This window comes from Protomyctophum parallelum (genome assembly GCF_964188405.1).
Source record: "Protomyctophum parallelum genome assembly, chromosome: 17".
NCBI classification, from domain to species: domain Eukaryota; kingdom Metazoa; phylum Chordata; class Actinopteri; order Myctophiformes; family Myctophidae; genus Protomyctophum; species Protomyctophum parallelum.
In genome coordinates this window covers 18,215,072-18,235,096 of record NC_139719.1, presented here as the reverse complement: position 1 = coordinate 18,235,096, position 20,025 = coordinate 18,215,072, and the positions used below count along the sequence as shown (strand labels likewise).

General features: G+C 41.1%; 1 protein-coding gene across 1 annotated transcript in view; it reads right to left on the bottom strand.

Moving 5' to 3' along the window:
- The window catches only part of kif20bb (kinesin family member 20Bb), a 28,940-nt gene extending 13,874 nt beyond the window's left edge, over positions 1-15,066 (bottom strand). Inside the window, exons 1-21 of the mRNA XM_083786989.1 lie at positions 14,953-15,066; positions 13,352-13,457; positions 13,098-13,190; positions 12,506-12,619; positions 12,065-12,203; positions 11,216-11,400; positions 10,949-11,012; positions 10,641-10,786; positions 9,721-9,793; positions 8,957-9,068; positions 7,429-7,503; positions 6,893-7,045; positions 6,273-6,449; positions 5,429-5,675; positions 4,148-4,251; positions 3,665-3,752; positions 3,196-3,244; positions 2,850-2,912; positions 1,759-1,799; positions 1,477-1,584; positions 767-980 (exon numbers count right to left, since the gene is read on the bottom strand). Coding sequence (XP_083643115.1) covers positions 767-980; positions 1,477-1,584; positions 1,759-1,799; positions 2,850-2,912; positions 3,196-3,244; positions 3,665-3,752; positions 4,148-4,251; positions 5,429-5,675; positions 6,273-6,449; positions 6,893-7,045; positions 7,429-7,503; positions 8,957-9,068; positions 9,721-9,793; positions 10,641-10,786; positions 10,949-11,012; positions 11,216-11,400; positions 12,065-12,203; positions 12,506-12,619; positions 13,098-13,190; positions 13,352-13,456 — 2,350 coding nt within the window. The 5' untranslated portion in view covers position 13,457; positions 14,953-15,066. The remainder of the gene's footprint in view (positions 1-766; positions 981-1,476; positions 1,585-1,758; positions 1,800-2,849; positions 2,913-3,195; positions 3,245-3,664; positions 3,753-4,147; positions 4,252-5,428; positions 5,676-6,272; positions 6,450-6,892; positions 7,046-7,428; positions 7,504-8,956; positions 9,069-9,720; positions 9,794-10,640; positions 10,787-10,948; positions 11,013-11,215; positions 11,401-12,064; positions 12,204-12,505; positions 12,620-13,097; positions 13,191-13,351; positions 13,458-14,952) is intronic.
- Positions 15,067-20,025: the final 4,959 nt, after the last annotated feature.

Genomic DNA, 20,025 nt, shown 5'->3' with positions numbered 1-20,025 from the left:
GTCAAGCAGGGAGGCACTGGGTCCCGGTCTTTGGTATGACCCGGCCGGGGATCGAACCCCGACCTCCCAGTCTCAGGGCGGCCACTAACCACAAGAGCCACTGAGCTGGTGTATATGTGGTACTTCAGTTCAGTTATGCAGACCCAAGAATTGTCAGCTCAGACAGCTGATGTTGAAGTTAAATAACCAAGCAGAAAGCACCCATCAGCAGTGCTTCTGAACACCATAAAACCAATTATCAATACATCAATGGATGTGTATAGAATCACTTTATTTCTCTTAAAAAGTGCATAGTAGTCAATAAAATACAGCAAATAAAATAAAGTACGTAGCACAAAATAAGGTGCAAAATCAGATAACATACACTCACATGTACACCCACAACGCAAGCAGTGCCACAAGGAGCACAACCCCTATGCTCACCCCACAAACATAACTGCAGGCCACTCTCACTCAAACCCACACTGGTTAGTTTATTACATCAGTTTGGAAGATTTTATAAAAACCCTCTCGGTCTAGAAAAAACTATTTTATAAAACCCCTCCGTCTAGAAAAACAAATTAAAAATGTATAATTTGATCCAGGGACGCTCTGGGTTCCTTGAAGGGGGAGGGGCATAAGGGTCCATTTGTACACTCTCAGAGTGTCCGATTAGAGTTTGAGAAGTACAGAAGTAGTAATTTGAACGATTGTCATGCAGTTTAAGTCTTCTTCCAAGTGACTCATCGCCATCACTTTCTCCACTTTCTCCTCCCTCCGTCTCTACCTCTCTTCCGGGCTGGTCCTCCTACGGGTTCCTCTGCGTGCCGTTTTCTGCCTCCCTCCTTCTCGCCTCCCGTTGGTCCTCCTTGGTCCTTGCTGCTGCTCCTCCTCCTCCTCTCTGCCGATCCTCCGTCACTGATCAGTGAAGCTCCCCTCTCGGCCTCAGTCAGGTGCAGGCAGCTGTTCAACTCCAGCAACTGCTGTTGCATGGAGTGAATCTGAAAGAGACGGAAAGAGAGCTGAACGTGTGAAAGGGACAATGTTAGAAGAAAAAGCCATGGGCAGCAGTGGCTCAGGGGTACAGTGGCCGGATGGTAACCGCAAGGTTGCCAGTTCAAACCCGGGATCCCCCAGAGTTAGGGGTCAAAGTGTCGTTGAGCAAGACACTGAACCCCTAATTGCTCCCGATGTGCAGGTTTGGTGCCTTGCATGGTTTCCGCTGCCATCGGTGTATGAACGCGTGCGTGAATGTAATGCACCATGTAAAGCACCTTGGATAAAGGCGCCATATAAATGCACCGTTTACCGTGACCAAGATGTGCAAACCCTGTCTGCATCAACACCCGTTTGTTCCCGAGATATGACCAGTTATGGAAGCTTGAAAGTTAAATCATCTTAGGGCAGTATTCCTTCCAAGTTTCACAAAAATCTTATTTGCTCTACCAGAGTAAATAAGGGCAGAGTATTCGATGAGATTACATTAGATGCACGAACCTCGTTTGTGGCATTATCCAAGGCTTCCTGGAGTGTGTCTATTCTCCGATCTTTGTCCAGACACATGTTCATCAAGTCAGACACCTTCAGTCTCTTCTGTTCCACGGTCTAAAAGACCACAAACACGAAAACACAGGTTAGATTCTGGTACCGTTTTATACAAATACTGTTTAAGTATGTCAATAAATCCATAAATAAAATACATTATTTTTTCCACATTATATTTTCGGTATTATAAAAGATAAATTATTGTTAGTGACAAGTAGAGAAAAGTAAAAATACCTGCAAAATAACCCGTTTCTCCAGTCGCATGACCTCCAGGTCTGAAAAAAATAATTATAAACACAGGATAAGACACATGTTCTATTATATGTGGTTCTCACACGTTATTAATTTCAAAGAGTGAAAAAATGGAAGCAAATGGACCAGTAAAATAAACCAAAGTAGGGACCCTACCTTATGTTTAAGGTAGGGTATGTGATCATTTAGATTGTTAAAAAAAAGTTCGAACTATAGTGATAATTATTAGTTTGTTCAATTACTAGGCATTTCCCCAGCTCCTGAACAGAAAATACATTTCAGGTGGGTTGCCAAATTTCAGCAATCTAAGATTAAAGTTCTAGGTTGTTGATGAATGTAAAAAAAAAAGAAAAAAAAATAAAAAAAAAGAAGAAGATTAGCAGCTCTCTTTTGTCTTAACGATTGTAGCCATTTTTGACAGGGGGCAGCGGCATTCGAACAAGTGGCTAAATATGTCTTTTACAAAATGTTATGGCGATTTATTTATTTTATTATTTACCATAGTTCCACTATACCCCTGGACATTAACTCTGGCCACAGTAGTAGTTTTCCATGTGTCTGATCGAACTACTGACTACTAGGGGGCTGCCATATCACAGACTCAATGTCAGTTTGTCACCTTCCCCTTCACATTCAATAGATCCTGTGATCTTGTGGCCAGATGTAATTTCCTGGGGTCTAGTAGGACTATAGCAAATAAGAAATCGCCGTTTAGCCACTTGTTCAAATGCCCCCACCCCCTGTCAAATTACTAAAATCGTTAAGACAAAAGAAAGCAGCAAATAAACACTCATCTTTTACTTTCTCTAATAACCTAAAACATGAACCATGGTTGAAGAAAACATAGTCGCCCTTTAAATTTTATAGTCTTCCAGTTTTGTTTGCTCATTAATTTGTATCACTTTCAAATGCATGTATAGCATAGCTGATTGGATCAAATTGGTATCCTGGCCTGAAAATGTATTAACGAGCAGGAGAGACTCCCGTTACTGAACAAACATTTTATAGCAAAGAGTACTACTCAGCATAGAGCAATTTAACATACCCTACCTTGAAGAGTGAGTGAGTCCTACCTGCGTTTTGTGCGTCGACCTGTTCAGACAGACTCTTCATCTGTGTCCTGAGCTCATCCAACTCTATGGACCAAACCATAAAAACGCAGACATTTAACAAATGTATGACATAGTAAAGATTAAACACAGTAAAGGGCCATTCACACTAAAGTACTAAAACTAGTTTTAAAATCAAGTGGATGGCAGAGTTCACACCAACTATAAAAAACACAATACTGAACAATATAGTCATAGTTATTAGTTGTAGTGCTCAGTGTGAATGACACGAGGGGGATAGAGAGGCATTTGTAAAAACTGCTCATTTGTCCAACAGCAACCTCAATAGGGGTGTGTGTACTGTACGTACCTGTGGTGTGACATTGGGAAAGGCGGCTATTCTCCAGATTCGCATCCTCCTGGAAACAAAACCGTTAAGTCATGTCAACCTATTTTGACCTGAGAACAGATTCTACAAATGTCTTCTAAATCCTGACAGTTCTTGAAAAACGTTCTTTCTACGTCAGTGGTTCTCAAACATTTTCATGTCAAGGGTTATATGTAATTGGCCGCCGACCCCCCCCAATCTGAAAATATGTAGTTCCAGGAACCCCCCCAGAAGCAAAGATTTGAGTTAAAAACTTTGGCTCTGAAAAAAATATATATATATATGAACTAGTTTTCTTTTTTTTTGACGAAATTGTCAATATATTTAGTCTTAGTCATCATAGCTTAGTTTGTCTGTGAAAAAAAAAGTAGAACACTTGTGTCATAGTATTAAACAGTAAACACTGTTCAGCAACGCCTCTGACATCACAGACCCCGGTGGTGGTCGTTACCTTGGTATCACGGACGAGGTTTTGAAAGATCTCCAGCCGCTTATCTGACCTGTCCTCAGCGATCTGGAGCTCCAGCTGCAGGCGCTCCCTGCAACACAACACACATTTGTTCCTTTGTTTATGTACAAAAAAAGTGGACAACAGTGAAGTGAGTCAAGTGACGAATTAAGTACTTCAAGACCTTTTAAATAAATACCTAAAAAAGTATACAGCTTCAAAAGTAGACAAAATGTCAATAATCAGAAAAGGGGCAAAAATGGTTGCGAGGCGTTGTAAGCTTGTGGATCAGCCATTTTCACAATATTTATCTGTGGAACCGAGTAGTCAAACTAAATGAAAAGCCTCGACTCCTACCAAATGTTTGTCAGGGTGGGTAGGGGTTAAAATAAGTGTTTATTAAATTAACACTCAAGACTTTTACTGTGCATGTATCCCATCTTTCTAGTCACATCCCATGTCTCATTGGGGTACACGTTTGTTTACTTGTAGTCGTTCTCCCTTTGGTTCATGAGCTCCTCGAACTCTGCAGCGACCTCCTCTCTGATCCTCATTTCCAGAGCCAAGGTGTCCGTCTGCTGGACCTGGACCTGGACACACAGTAACCATGTCAACAAGCTGACATTAAATCTGTTAACCTTAACCCTAAGGCCGATTCCTACATTGAACCATTTTAGAAACTTCACCTGTAATGCAGTGTTGTTTTTGGCAGCAAATTTCCATTTTAGTTTTAGTCGACTAAATCTACAGGTGATTTAGTCGACTAAAATGTGTTTTGGTAGGCCTTGATGCCGTCGTAATGAGTGTTCTTACAATTGCTGAAAATAGGTGATCGCGACGTGTTGTGAGCTTTTAGATCAGCCATTTTCAGCATGCAACCAAGTGTAAAATGACTTATACTGGATCTCTTGTCCACTATTCCCTTCCTAACATTTTAGTCTAGTTTTTATTTGTCGACGAAATGGTCAGTATATTTAGTCTTAGTTTTAGTCATCATAGCTTAGTTTATTCGTTTTTGTCAGTGGAAAAAGGTAGTCGACGAACATTTTTCGTCTTAGTTTTAGTCGACAAAAACACTGCTGTAATGGCATGCCCAAAATATAGTTTGATTATCCTGATCAATCTTAAACACATTAACTGACAGGTATTAAGTATTAGGGGGGGCGGCAGTGGATCAGGGGTAGAGTGGCCAGTAGAGTCAGCCGGAGGTGAAATTGCAAGGTTCCCAGTTTGAGGGCCCTAGAGGCAGTAGAGGGGGCGTTCGCGCACCACAAGGGGTGCACGCACCACAGTTTGGGAACCCCTGGCCTAGTTGGTTATAATGGATTAATTATATTAAGTGTTGCAAACCCATTATTAATCATCAACCCATTCTGGGCGGGAACCCCTGTGTGTTTTAAGCATTATGTTATGTTTTATCTATTGAAAAATAGCAGATCTACAAGCTCATAGTGCAGCACCAAGTGCTGGGCTACGAGCTTGTAGATCTGCCATTTGTGAAAATATGGCGCAAATCTTTGAATATATATGCTTTCAGAGCGAATGTTTTTAACTCAAATCTTAGCTTCTGGGGGAGGGGGGGTCCCTGGAACAACACGTTTTCAGATGGGGGGTCGGTGGCCAAATACAGATAATTCTGGGGCTCCTTGACATGAAATTGTTGAGCACCACTGACATAGAAACAGGTTTTTTTTTTAAACTTTCAGGATTTAGAAGACATTTGTAGAATCTAGTGTCGGGTCGAAATTGGTTAAAAACTAAAAGTACCTCCATGGCCGTCGTCGTCTCCTCTTGTTCAAGAATAGTTGCCTCCATCACACTCTCGTCGTTGTCCTCCTCGTACTCTTCTTCGTCCTCCTCCTCCTCCACGTCCTCCAGGCAGATGGAGTTCTCCCAGCCCATGCTGGCCATGCTGTCCCTAAGCCCCTTCGGTTGCAGAACAGCGTCTATGCGCATGGACACTTCCCTGGCTGCCCGCTGGGTGGCGGCAGAGGGCTGGAGGACGAGGACGGGCCTCAACACAGCCCTCAACAACACAACCTGGAGGGACGGACGGGACAGAAAAGAAAGGGAAAAAAGAAAAAGGGAGAAAAACAATTAGACCAGAGCAAATATATATTATAAGTCATCATAACTGATCTAAGTTGTAAATGTGGATGTCGTCAGTAATTTGTTAGCTTGTTTTAACCCAGTCCAGGCGGGAACCCCTTTGCGTTTTTTTTTAAGCATTATGTTATACTTTAGCTATTGAAAAATAGCAGATCTACAAGCTCAGAACCGAGTGCCGCACTATGAAATAGTTGAGTACCACTGACACAGAAACATAGGGTTTTTCTTAAAACAGTCAGGATTTTAGAAGGCATTTGTAGAACCTGTTCAATTCAAGGATCCATGAGGGCCACTTTGAGAGCCACTGCTTATGACTGTACTTGCACATTACATGTGTATGTAATTCCACTAGATAAAACAACCTTTGCCTCGCCTGCTGTCAAGACATACAGACGAGCATCACCGTTTTCTTGAAGTCTTGAATTGAAGGATTGGTTTCTAACCAGCTCTCTGCAATCTTTCACAGAATACTCTTGGGACTACTACAGTCAGTCACGTGTACAAACGTGTGTGTACCTTCTGAGCAATGGCGGAGAACTTCAGCACGTTGAGTGTCTCGTCGTGTGCAGAAGCACACGGGCTGACGTTAACAATCATGCATGCGTTTCCTCCACCTGTGAAGTAGCCCTGAAGGAAGTGTGTGAGCTTGGACTCCCTGAAGGGGACGTGCTGCGGGCACCTACAGAGACAGAGACAGAGTGACTGACACACGCATAAAGGCTGGGCATTTCACCGAAACAGTGGCGTATAAAAATAGTTGAAACAGCCAATGTACAAGCTTGGCTCTGCAAATTTCACCATTAAAAAAAAAAAAAGGGGAAAAAAAAAATAGAAGCAAAAACAGAGAGACATCAAATTTCTCTTTTGGGCCACAAAACAATGTCTGCATATCAGTAGCCAAAATGCCACACAACCACCATCTGTGGGAATGTCGGGTGTCCTCATATTTAAATAGTCAACAACATATTTCAGGATGTGAACAGCAACGAGTTATAATCACAGGACAAAGAACCGGCAGAGTATTTGTATGTAATGCAGTCAATTGAGACAAAGGTTTGAAATAACGGTGCCATTGATTTGAAGTGGTAGCAACCCGGACCTCCCCAACAAACGCACACGTACTTGTTCTTATTCTGCTGGTTGAGTCGCAGGGCGTTCATGCACTTTCCCAGAGTGAGCAGAGACGTGTTGATGTTCCCCGCCTCCTTCAGCCGCTCTCCTCCCGTCCTGGCCCGAGCACAACGCTCAGAGCCTGCGAGGTCACAGAGAGAGAGCCTGACGCACACACACACACGTCAAAGAAATATGGACATGCATTGCTTAACCCATTTAGATCAGAGGACGATTCTACAAAGGTCTTCTAAAGTTTTCTGAAAAACCCTATGTTTGTGGTTCTCAAACTATTTCATGTCGAGGACCCCCAAAAATATATGTAATTGGACGCCGACCACCATCTGAAAATGCGTTGTTCCAGGGACACCCCAGAAGCAAAGATAAGAGTTAAAAACGTTGGCTCTAAACCTAAACCAAACCTGTTCCTAAACGTTGGAAGCCTAACTTGCGAAATTATATTTGACCTAAAAAAAACATTTCTCTTGTGGCGAAGAGGAAAATTTGGCCTTCACAAGTATAGTAAAACAAGTTCACAGCACACTCACTCGCTGATGGTGTGCACTCTGGGAACAGGGACTCCATCGTCTATCCTGAGGATCCGAATAGAGAAAATACTGTGGCTGCAGAGAGAGAAAACAATATTAATAACGCCACAGTGCTAAAAGGTAGCACAATCAGCTTAATCAAGTTAATAACGCTTCCGACAAAGTGACCATCAGCCAAAACACAAAAAAAAAAATCCCCAATCAATATCAGGTAAAACTTTTAAGATTTTATATTATGCACATGCCATGGTCACATAACCATTATATGTTGAGTGCATGCTTTGATGGTTACAGTTTTATAATCAGTTTTGATGAGTAAACCTTTGTGGAGATCTTCTCAGTTCTCATTGTATGCTAGTTACTGCCATTCAGGATGGAAAATGAAATCCATTTGGATTTGGGGAGAAGTAGTTTCATAAGGGGCTGGTATGAAGTACTTGATATAAAGAGAACATGTTCAGTTCACTAGTCTACACTCTCCTTCATTTCATCCAATTGTCTGTCTGGCAGGCACTTAACAAGCGATCGTTAACTGTGTCTGTTAGAGACTTATAGCATGTTATGTAGATAGCACTATAATTGCATTGTATATAGTCATAGCACGCCATAGTACATATGTATAACATAGTAGTATATATAGTTTATATGTATAGTCTCATAATATAGATATTCCACTGTTACTTTCTTAGCTTACGCATGTTTCATGATAAATGCTTTTTTGTGATGTATTCCCATGCTTTTTGTTCTTGCTTAATGTAAGTCAATTTACAATTTAGGCATTTAGCAGACGCTCTTAATCCAGAGCGATTTACATTTAAGCAAGAACAAAAGCATGGGAATACATCACATAAAAGCATTTATCATGAAACATGCGTAAGCTAAGAAAGTAACAGTGGAATATCTATATAATGAAACTATACATACACTATACATATTTACTACTATGCTATACATATGTACTATGACTATATACAATACAATTATAGTGCCGTCTACATAACATGCTATAAGTCTGTGTCAAATGCTATCTAAGCCAACAGAAATGCTATCTAAGGGGTTAGGGTAAGTGCTATGGGCCATGATGGAGTCTGAAAAGGTGGGTTTTCAGGCTACGGCGGAAGATTGGGAGTGATGCTGCAGTTCTGACTGCAATGGGAAGTGCATTCCACAGTTTTGGAGCCAGAAGGGAGAAGAGTTTGGGACGTGTGGAGCGTTGTCCCGGCGTTTTTAGTGAGGGTACTTCCAGTCGCTTAAGTCGCTCTGGATTAAGAGCGTCTGCTAAATGCCTAAATTGTAAATTGTAGAGAGGGGCAGAGAAGAGTGGCTTTGCTCAACTTGATTCATACTTATATTCTCCACTCTGATTAAGGTACATGTTCGATATATCATGCAGCCTTACTTATTAGCCTATATTATGGCTATTTAAAAAAAAATAGCCATTCGACTCTGACGATTAATCGGAAAATCGATTAATCGGTGGCATCCCTACTTCCAAGCCAGCTGCTGATTGGCTGGCGGGCGGTTTTACCTCCTGCTGGACATATGGTTGAGTCTGGTGGCGGAGATACTCTGGTTCTTCTTTCCCACCTTCATGACTCTGTAGGCCTCGTCCGACGTGTTCACCTGGACCCAATGCAGGTCTAAGACACAGACATATAGATCAGCGTTTCTTAAAGAGAGTCACTCGGGACCCATTTTCAAAAGATTAGATCACCGCCACTGCACACTAATGTGTTCACGATGTCAGTGGTTGTAGAACATACATGGGGCAACTGGTGGCCCGGGTGGCCACATGCGGCCCCCACCATCACTTAATGTGGCCCTCAAAGTTAACATTACATAAGTATAATTAAAGGCATTTGAAATTAAATAGTTACTTTTTCAGGATTCCAAATGAAAAATAGCAAAAAAATAATATTCAGGATTTCAATTCAAATAGCAAAAATAGCTGATCTACATGCTCAAAATGTGTCACACTGAGACACATTGAGCTTGTAGATCTGCAATTTTTTGCGAGAACAGTAATATGCAATGTGGCCCCTCTGGAGTGAGTGAGGAAATATAGTGGACCTCTCCATTGTCAAAGTTTCCCCCCCCCCCCCCCTGTTGTAGAAGTAGGAATCCATTTTACACATAAAAAGGGATATTTCACTTTCAAACATGTTTGTGCAATTCTAACATCTACTCTGTTATAAAAGAACACCGTACAGTTTTTAAGTTGCAGTATTTAGAGATAAGATTTGATATTCATCACATCAGACACACCCACACACACACAGGGTGACTGGTTACCTTTGACGAAGGAGTTTCCCTTAACATCCTGCGACAGCCGTAGAACCATTCGCCTGCTGGTTCCGCTGGGAAGCTGGTAGGACGACACCAAACATTCAGAACACACACATGTCATTGACTGACTGGAAATACTTTATCATTGGCATCAGGCAGCCAGAAACCTTTGAACTTTCAGTTTTCCTGGGACATTGATGCCTGCCCTACTAACTTGGTCATACTACAGCCTCACACAAAAGCATTAAAAAAAAAAAAAAAAAGATCTACAAGCTCGAAATGGCACTCTAAGCAACTAGCGACCAGAGTAATCTAGTAATAGAGTGGCGACACTAGCATTGACTCCCATTGTAACAATGGAATGCGGCAGTGGCTCATTCCATCTCAATGGGATAGTTCCAGCCATAGGAGCAATGTTTGGAACTATAGCCCATATGCACCTAACCTGACTCTGCCAGATGAGGGCGGTATTGGGTAACCATGTTTCCCAACACAGCAATCATCTGGGAACTCTCAGGCAGTTGAGCTGACAAATCCGTTCTGTACCGGACCAATCAGCGTGAGCTAAGGGCGGGATATGTGCGAAACCGGACGTGAAGCTATATAGACACATCAATATGATTGGTTGTGTTTGCACGCCCACACGGTGATAGACAGACGGTCCCATCCAATCATCTACCAAGTATCTTGAAAAAAGGAACAGCCCCGTCATCGAATTTGCTTCCGCGATCCCAGATCCCAATAAGCTGTGAAACAAATTTGTGTAGCAAGCTTCTTGGATCTGGCAGCGTCAGGTTAATAGGCACCCGCTTTGCGGCGAGATCAAAGCGTGTCGCTACTCTCCTACTCTACACTGCTAGCGACTAACAGTAGTAGTATAGAAATAGCATTACAGTATCTCACAAATGTAGAAGCATGATAGTTACTTGTTCCAGCAGATCATGAATGTTCTCGTTGTAAATTTCACAGAAGGAAACCCAGACTGAGAACTTTGTGTTGGAATCAGCATCCAGACAGAAGCTATCTGCTGCTGAACCGCCGACAACACTGCCGTCACCGCTCACAGAACTCCCTGCAACACACCCAGCATGAGTAAACGCTTTGAACTACATATTTAAATGACATACCATCTAAATTGACACACTTGGCATACAGGGAAAGGTACAGCTGGATAGCAATAACTAACACCTCAATCATGCGCACACACACACACCAATAGTTGAAACACACCAACCTTCCAGAAAAGTGGATGACGAACTGGAGGAACTCAGTGAGGACATGCCGCTGTGAACATCACTCTACAGAGGAGGAGAGAGAGAATAGAGTATAGAATCCAAATACATGACATTAAATCATATTAAACCAACAAAAACACATAAAATATCCATCTACACACGCCTGTGCATATCTATCCAATCATCCATTAACCCAATGTTTATCATCCATCTACCCAGGCATCCATCCAGTCATGCTACATGGGCAACCATCCGGTCCTCCTCACCTCCTTCACCAGACGCAGCAGCTGTCTCTTGGCAGTATTTTCCTTCACCTGCTGCTCTCTGTTCAGCCTGACGAAGTCTCTAAAGCGGTGGGGTTTGACGCTGCACTCAGTGAACACGCGACCCTCAATGCTGTTAAAGATGACCGCTAGAGATCTGGGCAGCAAGCCCAAATCACTGTCTGGACCTGGAGAGAAAGAGCGAGTGAGAAGAAGGCACCTTTCAAAATACCCCCCCAAAAAAAACAGAGCGTTTAATCCATCACATGATATTTCCTCTGTCAGGTGGAAACTCCACAAGCTCAAAACCAGTGTTGTTTTTGGCAGCAAATTAGTTTTAGTCAGTCTCTTGAATATTTAGTTTGTCACCTGGAATGTTTTAGTGTTAGTCTATCACCTGTAGATTTAGTTGACTAAAACTTTTAAAGTCGACTAAAATGTATTTTGGCGGGCCTTGATGCCATCTTATTGACCGTTTAAGTTTGCTGAAAATATCCGATCTACAAGTTCACAATGCGTCGCACTGAGACACGTTGTGGGCTTGTAAAGCGGCTATTTTCAGCATGCAACCAAGTGTAAAATTACTTGGATCTCTTGTCCACTAGTCCCTTCCTAAAATTTTAGCCTAGTTTTCATTTATTTTGTCAGTGAAAAAAGGTAGAACTTTTTTTGATGAGAACACTTCTCAAAACGTGTCACCTCGGGGCACATTTCGAGCTTGTGGAGCTGCTACTTGTGATATTTGGGTGTCACGCTGCAGTATGATTAAAGTTAAATTATGGAGAAAAAAACCCCACAAAAGGCTAGAATATGGAGGCCCAACGATATTCACATTTTGGGAGCGTTACCGACCTAAAAACGTGAATGTCTTCCCTGCGTTGGTGACACCGTAGGTGAACACCAACGAGCTGCATCCTTCCAGGAACTTTCTGACGAGGTGCCGCGCCGTCCCCTCAAACATCTGCTTCTGACCGCAGTCTGGTCTGAAGACCTGGAAACACAACACACATTAAACACCTGCTTCTGACTGCAGTCTGGTCTGAAGACCTGGACACACAACACACATTAAACACCTGCTTCCGACTGCAGTCTGGTCTGAAGACCTGGACACACATTAAACACCTGCTTCTGACTGCAGTCTGGTCTGAAGACCTGGACACACATTAAACACCTGCTTCTGACTGCAGGAGGTGAGAATGACAGATATCCTACTGTTCCTACAAGCCCGCCTGGGAAGCCAGGCTAAACCACATCTGTTGCACCGCACGCACATGTGTGCCCGCTAATGCTTACCTGTGTAAAGGTGAACCGCTGTGCCGTTTGAGGGAGGATCTTCTCATTCTGTTTGTTGTTGAATGTAGGAGCCTTTAAAACCACAGTGCCCACGCCCTCCACTGACACACAGCCCTGCAGTAGAAACCCAACATCAGCACATGCGTGTGTGTGAGAGAGACAAGTGTCTTACTCTTTGCACATGTGTTAGATTAGCCGCAAGGTTTCTCAACGTTTTTGGCTGGGGACACCCGGAAAAGCTTTTGGCCATGTCACATGATCCCTTTGGTTTCATTTTATGCTCTCAAGGGTTAAATTATTGTTAAACATCTGCATCAGGTAATTTACAAGAAGTCTAGACAATTAGAGAATGTAGAAGAATTGTGATTATTTTTTAATCAACATTTGCCTGTTGTGTCTCCCAATACCACAATTGTGGACAACGTCTTATCCAACGACAACAGAATATTCTTTAGTTGTTGGGTCTGAGTCAGGCTTTAATGTCATCAAATGGTGGTCCGTGGCTCAGATGCTGAATAAATAATGGGCCTTGATATGAAAAGGGTAGAAAACCACTGCACCAGATACGTGTGCATGCGTTCAACCATTTTACCTGTGACTCGGCTTGGTCACTCCTCTCAGAGGTAGTGAAGGGTCTGATTCTCAGGAACACCTGAAGGTGTTCCTTCTCCACCTCAACGGAACTCTGATGAGGAAAAACATTGATACCATACATTTCAACAGAGAATATATATATATATATATATATATATATATATATATATATATATATACACACACACACACACGTCAGAATGGTGATTAAATCAAAGCAAATCAAATGATTGCAAATTAACACAAACACACCCGTTTGTCTATGGCTTCCAAGTCATAGAACAGATTTTTTCGGAGGTCTTCAACGTTAATATTCGATGCAGGATCTGGCCTTCCAGCAAGACATGATGGCATCATCCTGGATATTAAAAGATAAATAACAATCATATAAAAAAGAATAAACTTCAGAGTCTCCACATTAAAAGACCACAAACCAATATATAAACACCTTAAAAAAGGAGTGACACTTAAAGGTCTATTATTTCTCCCCTTCTTCAATACCACCAATTGCTATTACATTTTATATCGGTTATAGTTCAGAATAACACATGTCGCACGATAAGAGCATCTATGTTTTGTTGATGTGTCGACATGTTTAATGTTTTGTATTCATTGTGTTGTGCCCAGGGGGGCAGTCAGCCAGATATTTCGTGAAGCCTCATTTGAAATCGGTAGTTCATATAATGGCCTGTTGTGACGCTGGACCGGACCCAAAAAGCCCCATAGCTCCATAGAGGCCCATGTATTTTGGCCCAACTTCACCTAGACTGTATTACCTTAATAAACATGGTCATGAATACTTTCTTCTTCCAGTCACTAGTTTAAAGTCTCATTTCTAATGTCATAATATTCTTTTTGGAAAATTATGGTCCCATTAATTAAAAAAATGACCATAAAGAAAAAAAACCATCGCGTATGTTCTGAGGGGCGTGGCTACCATTACAGTCTATGATCGGGATTCCCCTCCCACTCGAGTCAAAATAAAAACCAACGGAGAAGAAGGGGGAAGTCCCGCCTCGTTGTCTGGGCAGCCAATGACCAGCTGGTATACAAAACGGAGCCAGCCAATGGCCAGCTGGTACCAAAGATGGCGACTTACATCAGGAATTAGCATATTATTACAGGCTTCATTTTACGTTCATGTTAGACCCGGGGAACGCTTTGTCCATATTTTTTACAGTCTATGGTTGTGCCCGAGTACCCCCTCTAAAACGAGATGATACATCTCAAGGGGCTATCTGCTAAAGGAAATAAATTTTAAATATATATATAGATAACGACAGGACACCAATTAAAACCATAAACTCACAGACAACCGTGTCCACCAACATTTCGCTGCTTTGTTGCATTGGCTATTTGAAAAATCGCAGACTTCAAGCTCATAACGTGTTGCAATGCGACGCGTTGTGAGTTTGTGGTTCTTGACGTGAAAATGTTTGAGAACCACATTGGTTTAAGAAACATTAGAACACAAGTACAAAAAAGGAACTACATTTTACAAACTAGCCCAACAATTAGCCCTCCAAGCAGAACCCAATGGTACTGAAGTTTCTGACCTTTTCTCATCCAAATTTCAGAAAAGCTTTATGGAGGGTCCCGAAAGGGGCTACCCAACAATAAGCAACCGTGACCAAGATTTACCAATTCACCAATATACGAATTGTTGTTAAATTAACTGAAGGGACGTACGTGACATGTGTTTGTTTAGAGTGTTGTTGGCCACAATGAGCTAAAGGCTAACGCTTCGTAGCATCGTGTGTATCATGGTGAGAAATGTTTGTAGCGAGACATAAGACATGCTGTCGTCAAGTTACTACGGTAAAACAAGTGTTAAATGATTTAATTTGACTTACTTGAAGGTTGAAAGTGAACGGGTCGAAATATATTTCAGTAAAACATTGAAGAAAACAATCGACGGTTTGTTGTTGTGAGACTGACTGACTGGAGGAGAGTTGATGTTTTCGGCCGCGGAGTTTTTAAACTGTGAGCCGACGACCAATCACCATAGAGTATAAAGAAGGAGCCAATCACAGGGCTTCTTATTCCACTACATCCTCTAGTAGTCGGGTTTACTTGCGGTTGGCGAACATTATGTGCATTACCGCCACCTATTGATTGATTGATTGATTGAAATATGTATTAACAGTTTGCAGTACATTTCAAGCACAAACTCAATACAAAGACTGTTAACTGTGAGTGGACGACCTAATTAAGCATTACACTTGTTTACAAGAGGGTCCACCTTGTTCAATTCATCAAAACATTAGAGACCAAATACTACCTACTGTTCGGTCCAATTAGTAAAGTATATGGATAGTCCAGTCATTATATGAAAAAACCTAGGACAAATTGCAACAGTAGCAAACTCAACTGATTTTGTATCCTCATTATGCCCTTAGTGAGGGAAAAAAAGTCCCAAGGAATCCCATCATGGGAAAGTTTTGAAAACGACCTATATATATTCATATCGAAAAATGCCTGTTATAACATAGTGGTGAATGTGGTTCAAAATTTTACTTTTAGATATCACTATAAAAACTCACAAGCTGATTACACACACAAAGACAAGAAAAAAAGTCAATCACAACTTCATTGAATTATTCTGTTTACTCATGCAAATCACACATTATCTTATTTGATATGCACCAATTAGCATACACGCCAGAACTAATCAAAACATTTGATAAAGACATTTTTTTCTTCTTGGAATATTAGTACATAGGCTCTGTGGAGCTCAGTCCACGAGGATGGGGCTCAAGGGTTTATGTCCGTGGGGATAGGTCCATGGAGATGGGGGCTCTGGTGTCTTGGCAGGGCAGGAGATAAGGCTGAGGGATGAACAGGAGACGGTTAGTAAGGACAGAGAAAAAAAATAAGGTAAAGTACAAAAATAGACTAGACTGGTCTGGTCAAATAATTAAATCACTTACACAATACAACACTACACAATCTAATCTTCATCCTCATCACAGGCCATCTGTTTATAGACACACATCCCTTCTCTCCGAGTGTTGATACTAATGACCCTGTTCCACCAACACCTTGCCTACAAATGACACATTGTTCATTTGCCTCCATTTCCTGAAATGGATCAAATAAATGTACAAAATTAACAATGTTTGTAATACCTGTTAACTTTAATGTCAATATTAGGTCAGAGCTACAAACATAAAACATATCTTTCATGTAGTTGTTGACATTAACTTCAGCTGAGCACTTACTTGAACTTCACACATCCATGTTAGGAACTGAGCCTGTTCTGGATGAGTAGATTATGGAAGTGGGAGAGATGAGGGTCCAGAAATCTAGAAAAGTACACTTTTTTGTTTCATGTGCTCTGTGTGAATGAAAAATAAATATTTAGCATAATACTCATAGAATGATTTAGTCTTGTTAATAGGCTACACAGCTGGTGTGCTCTGGGGTTCAAGCTAGGTTTTAAGCTAGCTATTTAATAGCTATAATTACCAATGTAATGACAATTTAAAAACAACAATAAACTTTAACATTACAATAAAGCAACATTTAACAATTGTATTAGGCTACTAGCATGATTGATTTGTTTAATAAATTGATTGATATTAATTGATATTGTGAAAGCTTCCACTGACAATAGCAGACCATCAAGCACAATGCGACAATGCATTGTGAGCTTGTCGATCAGCTATTGTCAGTGGAAGCTTTCCCCACAATTACAGAAAACAGAAACAACACTAGCATTCAGCCCTGAGTCCGGGTGGTGGTTAATGTAACATTTACTACAAGTCAAGAGAGTCAAGAGTCAAGAGTGATGCTGACACAGTTCAGTACACACAGTCATCAACATTATTTAAGCTATTCTGTACATTGCAATAACTATCACAGTAATGTTAGCTAGCATGGTTAATAGCTAACTGACTAAATCCTATATTAAACAATACTTTGAAATGTTCACATCTATAATGCTTATTATATGTTACTTGATGTATATATATATATTTTTTTACCTGCAAGGGTCTCTGACTTTAGAGGAAATGGATAAATATTTCAAAGCTGTTGGGATGGTTTACATGTCAGCCATCTTGATCTTGTTGTCAAGAAATACCAATTTATGCAATGACATTCCTGTTTAAGAACTCCCAGTGTGCAGACATGGGCAAATACACAGTTTTTATAATAGGCGGAAATTACATATTTGTACAGCATGCAAAACACTACATGATTCTTGCACAAAACTACATGGGCTTAACATAAATTTGGTATGTCTGTATAGGGGAGGCTTGTAGGTACCCATGTAACCCATTACCATTAACATATATTGAGGTAGAAGGCCAAGGGACCATTTAAAAAATGGTGATGGCCATATTTCCCTCCCCAAAAAATCGTCTTAACTTTGAATAATTAGGTATGTAGCCCCCTTTCCAATGAGGTAACATGACATGGTTGGTCTCATTGGAAACCTGAGGTTGTCTAGAATCAAATGGTATCTTTACTTTTGAGCTACCTCAAAATTTGAACGCGTCACAATCTCTGAAAGACAGTGTCGTCAGTGGTAACAAAACATTGAAAAAAAACACATTTCCCATGATGGGATTCCTTGGGACTTTTTTTCTCTCACTAAAGACATATTGAGGATACAAAATCAGTTGAGTTTACTACTGTTGCAATTTGTCCTAGGTTTAGCCTAATTCTGGCCTATAATGACTGGACTAGGACTGGAGTGGACGCTTTGAGATATATTGTATTTATTTTATTGTATGTCCCCTTCTCCAAAATGCATAAGGAAGTAGCCAAACACAAAAAAAAATTAAGGATAGCCTACTATGATACTCTACCTGTCTACCTGTACCTGTGTTGGCATTCACAGCCTACTTTTTTCCGGCCTGTAGCCTACATATAATGTTTTTAGTGTTGATGATATTGTATTTTTGGTGTAATTTGGTATACATAAGAGTAAAACTTGTTTTTGTTTGGCTTCCTTCAGACAATGCAGCAAATATATAATATAACATTCAAACAGCAAACACAGTAAAACACAGCAAACAAAAGGATAGAATATAAGAAAATGCCAGCAACGTACGTACACGTTTCGGCCTGTATGGCCTTCCTCAGCGTTTGTCACAAACGCTGAGGAAGGCCATACAGGCCGAAACACGTACGTTTTCATTCTCAGAGGTAAATAAAATCATGTAAAAGGACATAGGCCTACAATGAGTGCTGCATTTTATTCACCTCAACTTATATCTTCGAGCCTTGCAACTAGAAGGATTTTGTTTGTGCTGCGGGTTGTCTGCTACGGCAGTACTATTCTCTATGTTCCATAAAAAGCCTATACAACAAAAATTTTTTAGAGAGGTGCAATTCGAACTTAATAGTTCAGGAAGAGGGCAAAGGTGTGGGGGGGGGGGGCTGGCATTTTCCTTTTCCCTGATATACGCTCTGGTTCATTCATTCATTCATTCTCAGTTCATTCATGTATCTGATTGTTCGGAGAAAGAAGCTTTTTTGCAGTCTATTTCCAGTGGCTTTGAGACTGCGACACCGCTTCCAATGTGGCAGCATCTCAAACAGACTGCGTTTGGGATGGCTTTGTTATTCCTCGAGCTTCCTCGAGCTTTGCTGACACAGCGTTCATCATATAGGGCTGTCCGCACAACCCCTCTGCAATGCTTTGCGGTTTAGGTCAGTCAGTGGAGTTGCCATACCAGGCCATGAAGCAACCAGTCAGGATGCTCTCTATCTGTGGTGCCGATCTGTAGAAAGCTCTTAGAACTTTTGGACCGCCATTCCAGCTTTCTTCTGTTTTCTGAGAAAGAAGAGGCGTTGTTGTGCTTTCTTCACCACCTGCTCTGTCTGCACTGCCCAGGTAAGGTCCTCAGTGATGTGCACTGCCAGGAATTTGAACTGTACTCTGACCCTTTCCACTGCAGCACCTCCGATCTGGATCTGGATCTGTTGTTGGTGAATTGATGACCACAAAAGTCCCTATAGGACTTTCTTTTGTGATATCCTTTAAGCTCATCTCCAATCTGAGAACCCATGAGCATCAAAAAATTAAGGAAAAACAGTGCTCTCTTTTCCTTTGAATTTGACAGTCAACCGTCTGCCCTCTATGCGAGAGACTAGCTCATCTCTGACTGTAGGGCTGTGCCAATCAATCAACCAATCAATCAATCAATCAAATCAATAAGCACTCAGACAGGCCATCCAGTAACCTTCACCTTTCCTGTCAATGGACTATCCAGTGTCTCTCAACCTTTTTTGTCCCGGGGCACACTTTTCATAGCCTAAAAATCTCGGGGCACACCTAGATATATGGTGTGTGTATATACTGTATATATAATATATGATATATATATATATATATATATATGAACCCAATATACTTTTAAAAACACACATGACAGCACTCGTCAAATTACTTTAAAGAGAAAGAAAAGGACAGAGACAGTGCCTCAGTTTCACCAATTTATTTTTGAAAACTCATACAAAATGTAGCACACAATGTTCAATTTGTCAATGCAAAGTAATACTTCTAAATAAAAAAAAGGAGTTGTAAAAACAAGAACAAAAATCTTTTGCCACAATACAATGGTCTTAAACTTGAGCACTTTTGTACAAAGAAAATCGTAAAAAACAATTGATAAAAAGAAAAGTAAATATTTTTGACAAGTTCTGTCTTAGTGTGAACCTTGAGCTTGTTTTCCTGAACAAAGAGTTTTTATCCTGGCTGGATGCTGGACAAACAGACACGGAGCTCTTCATTTTCAAGTCAGGCTTGAAAAGCTAAGCTCACAGGTAGGTTGTGGAAAAGGGGAGCAGCACTGCCATTGCGCTGGCTGTGATGGCTGGATATTCTTTCAAGTATCAAGAGACTTGCCTGCTTCGTTGTGTCTTTCTCCTTTTTTTCTTTCAAGCTCACGAAAAAGTGTTTGTCCTTCGTAGCG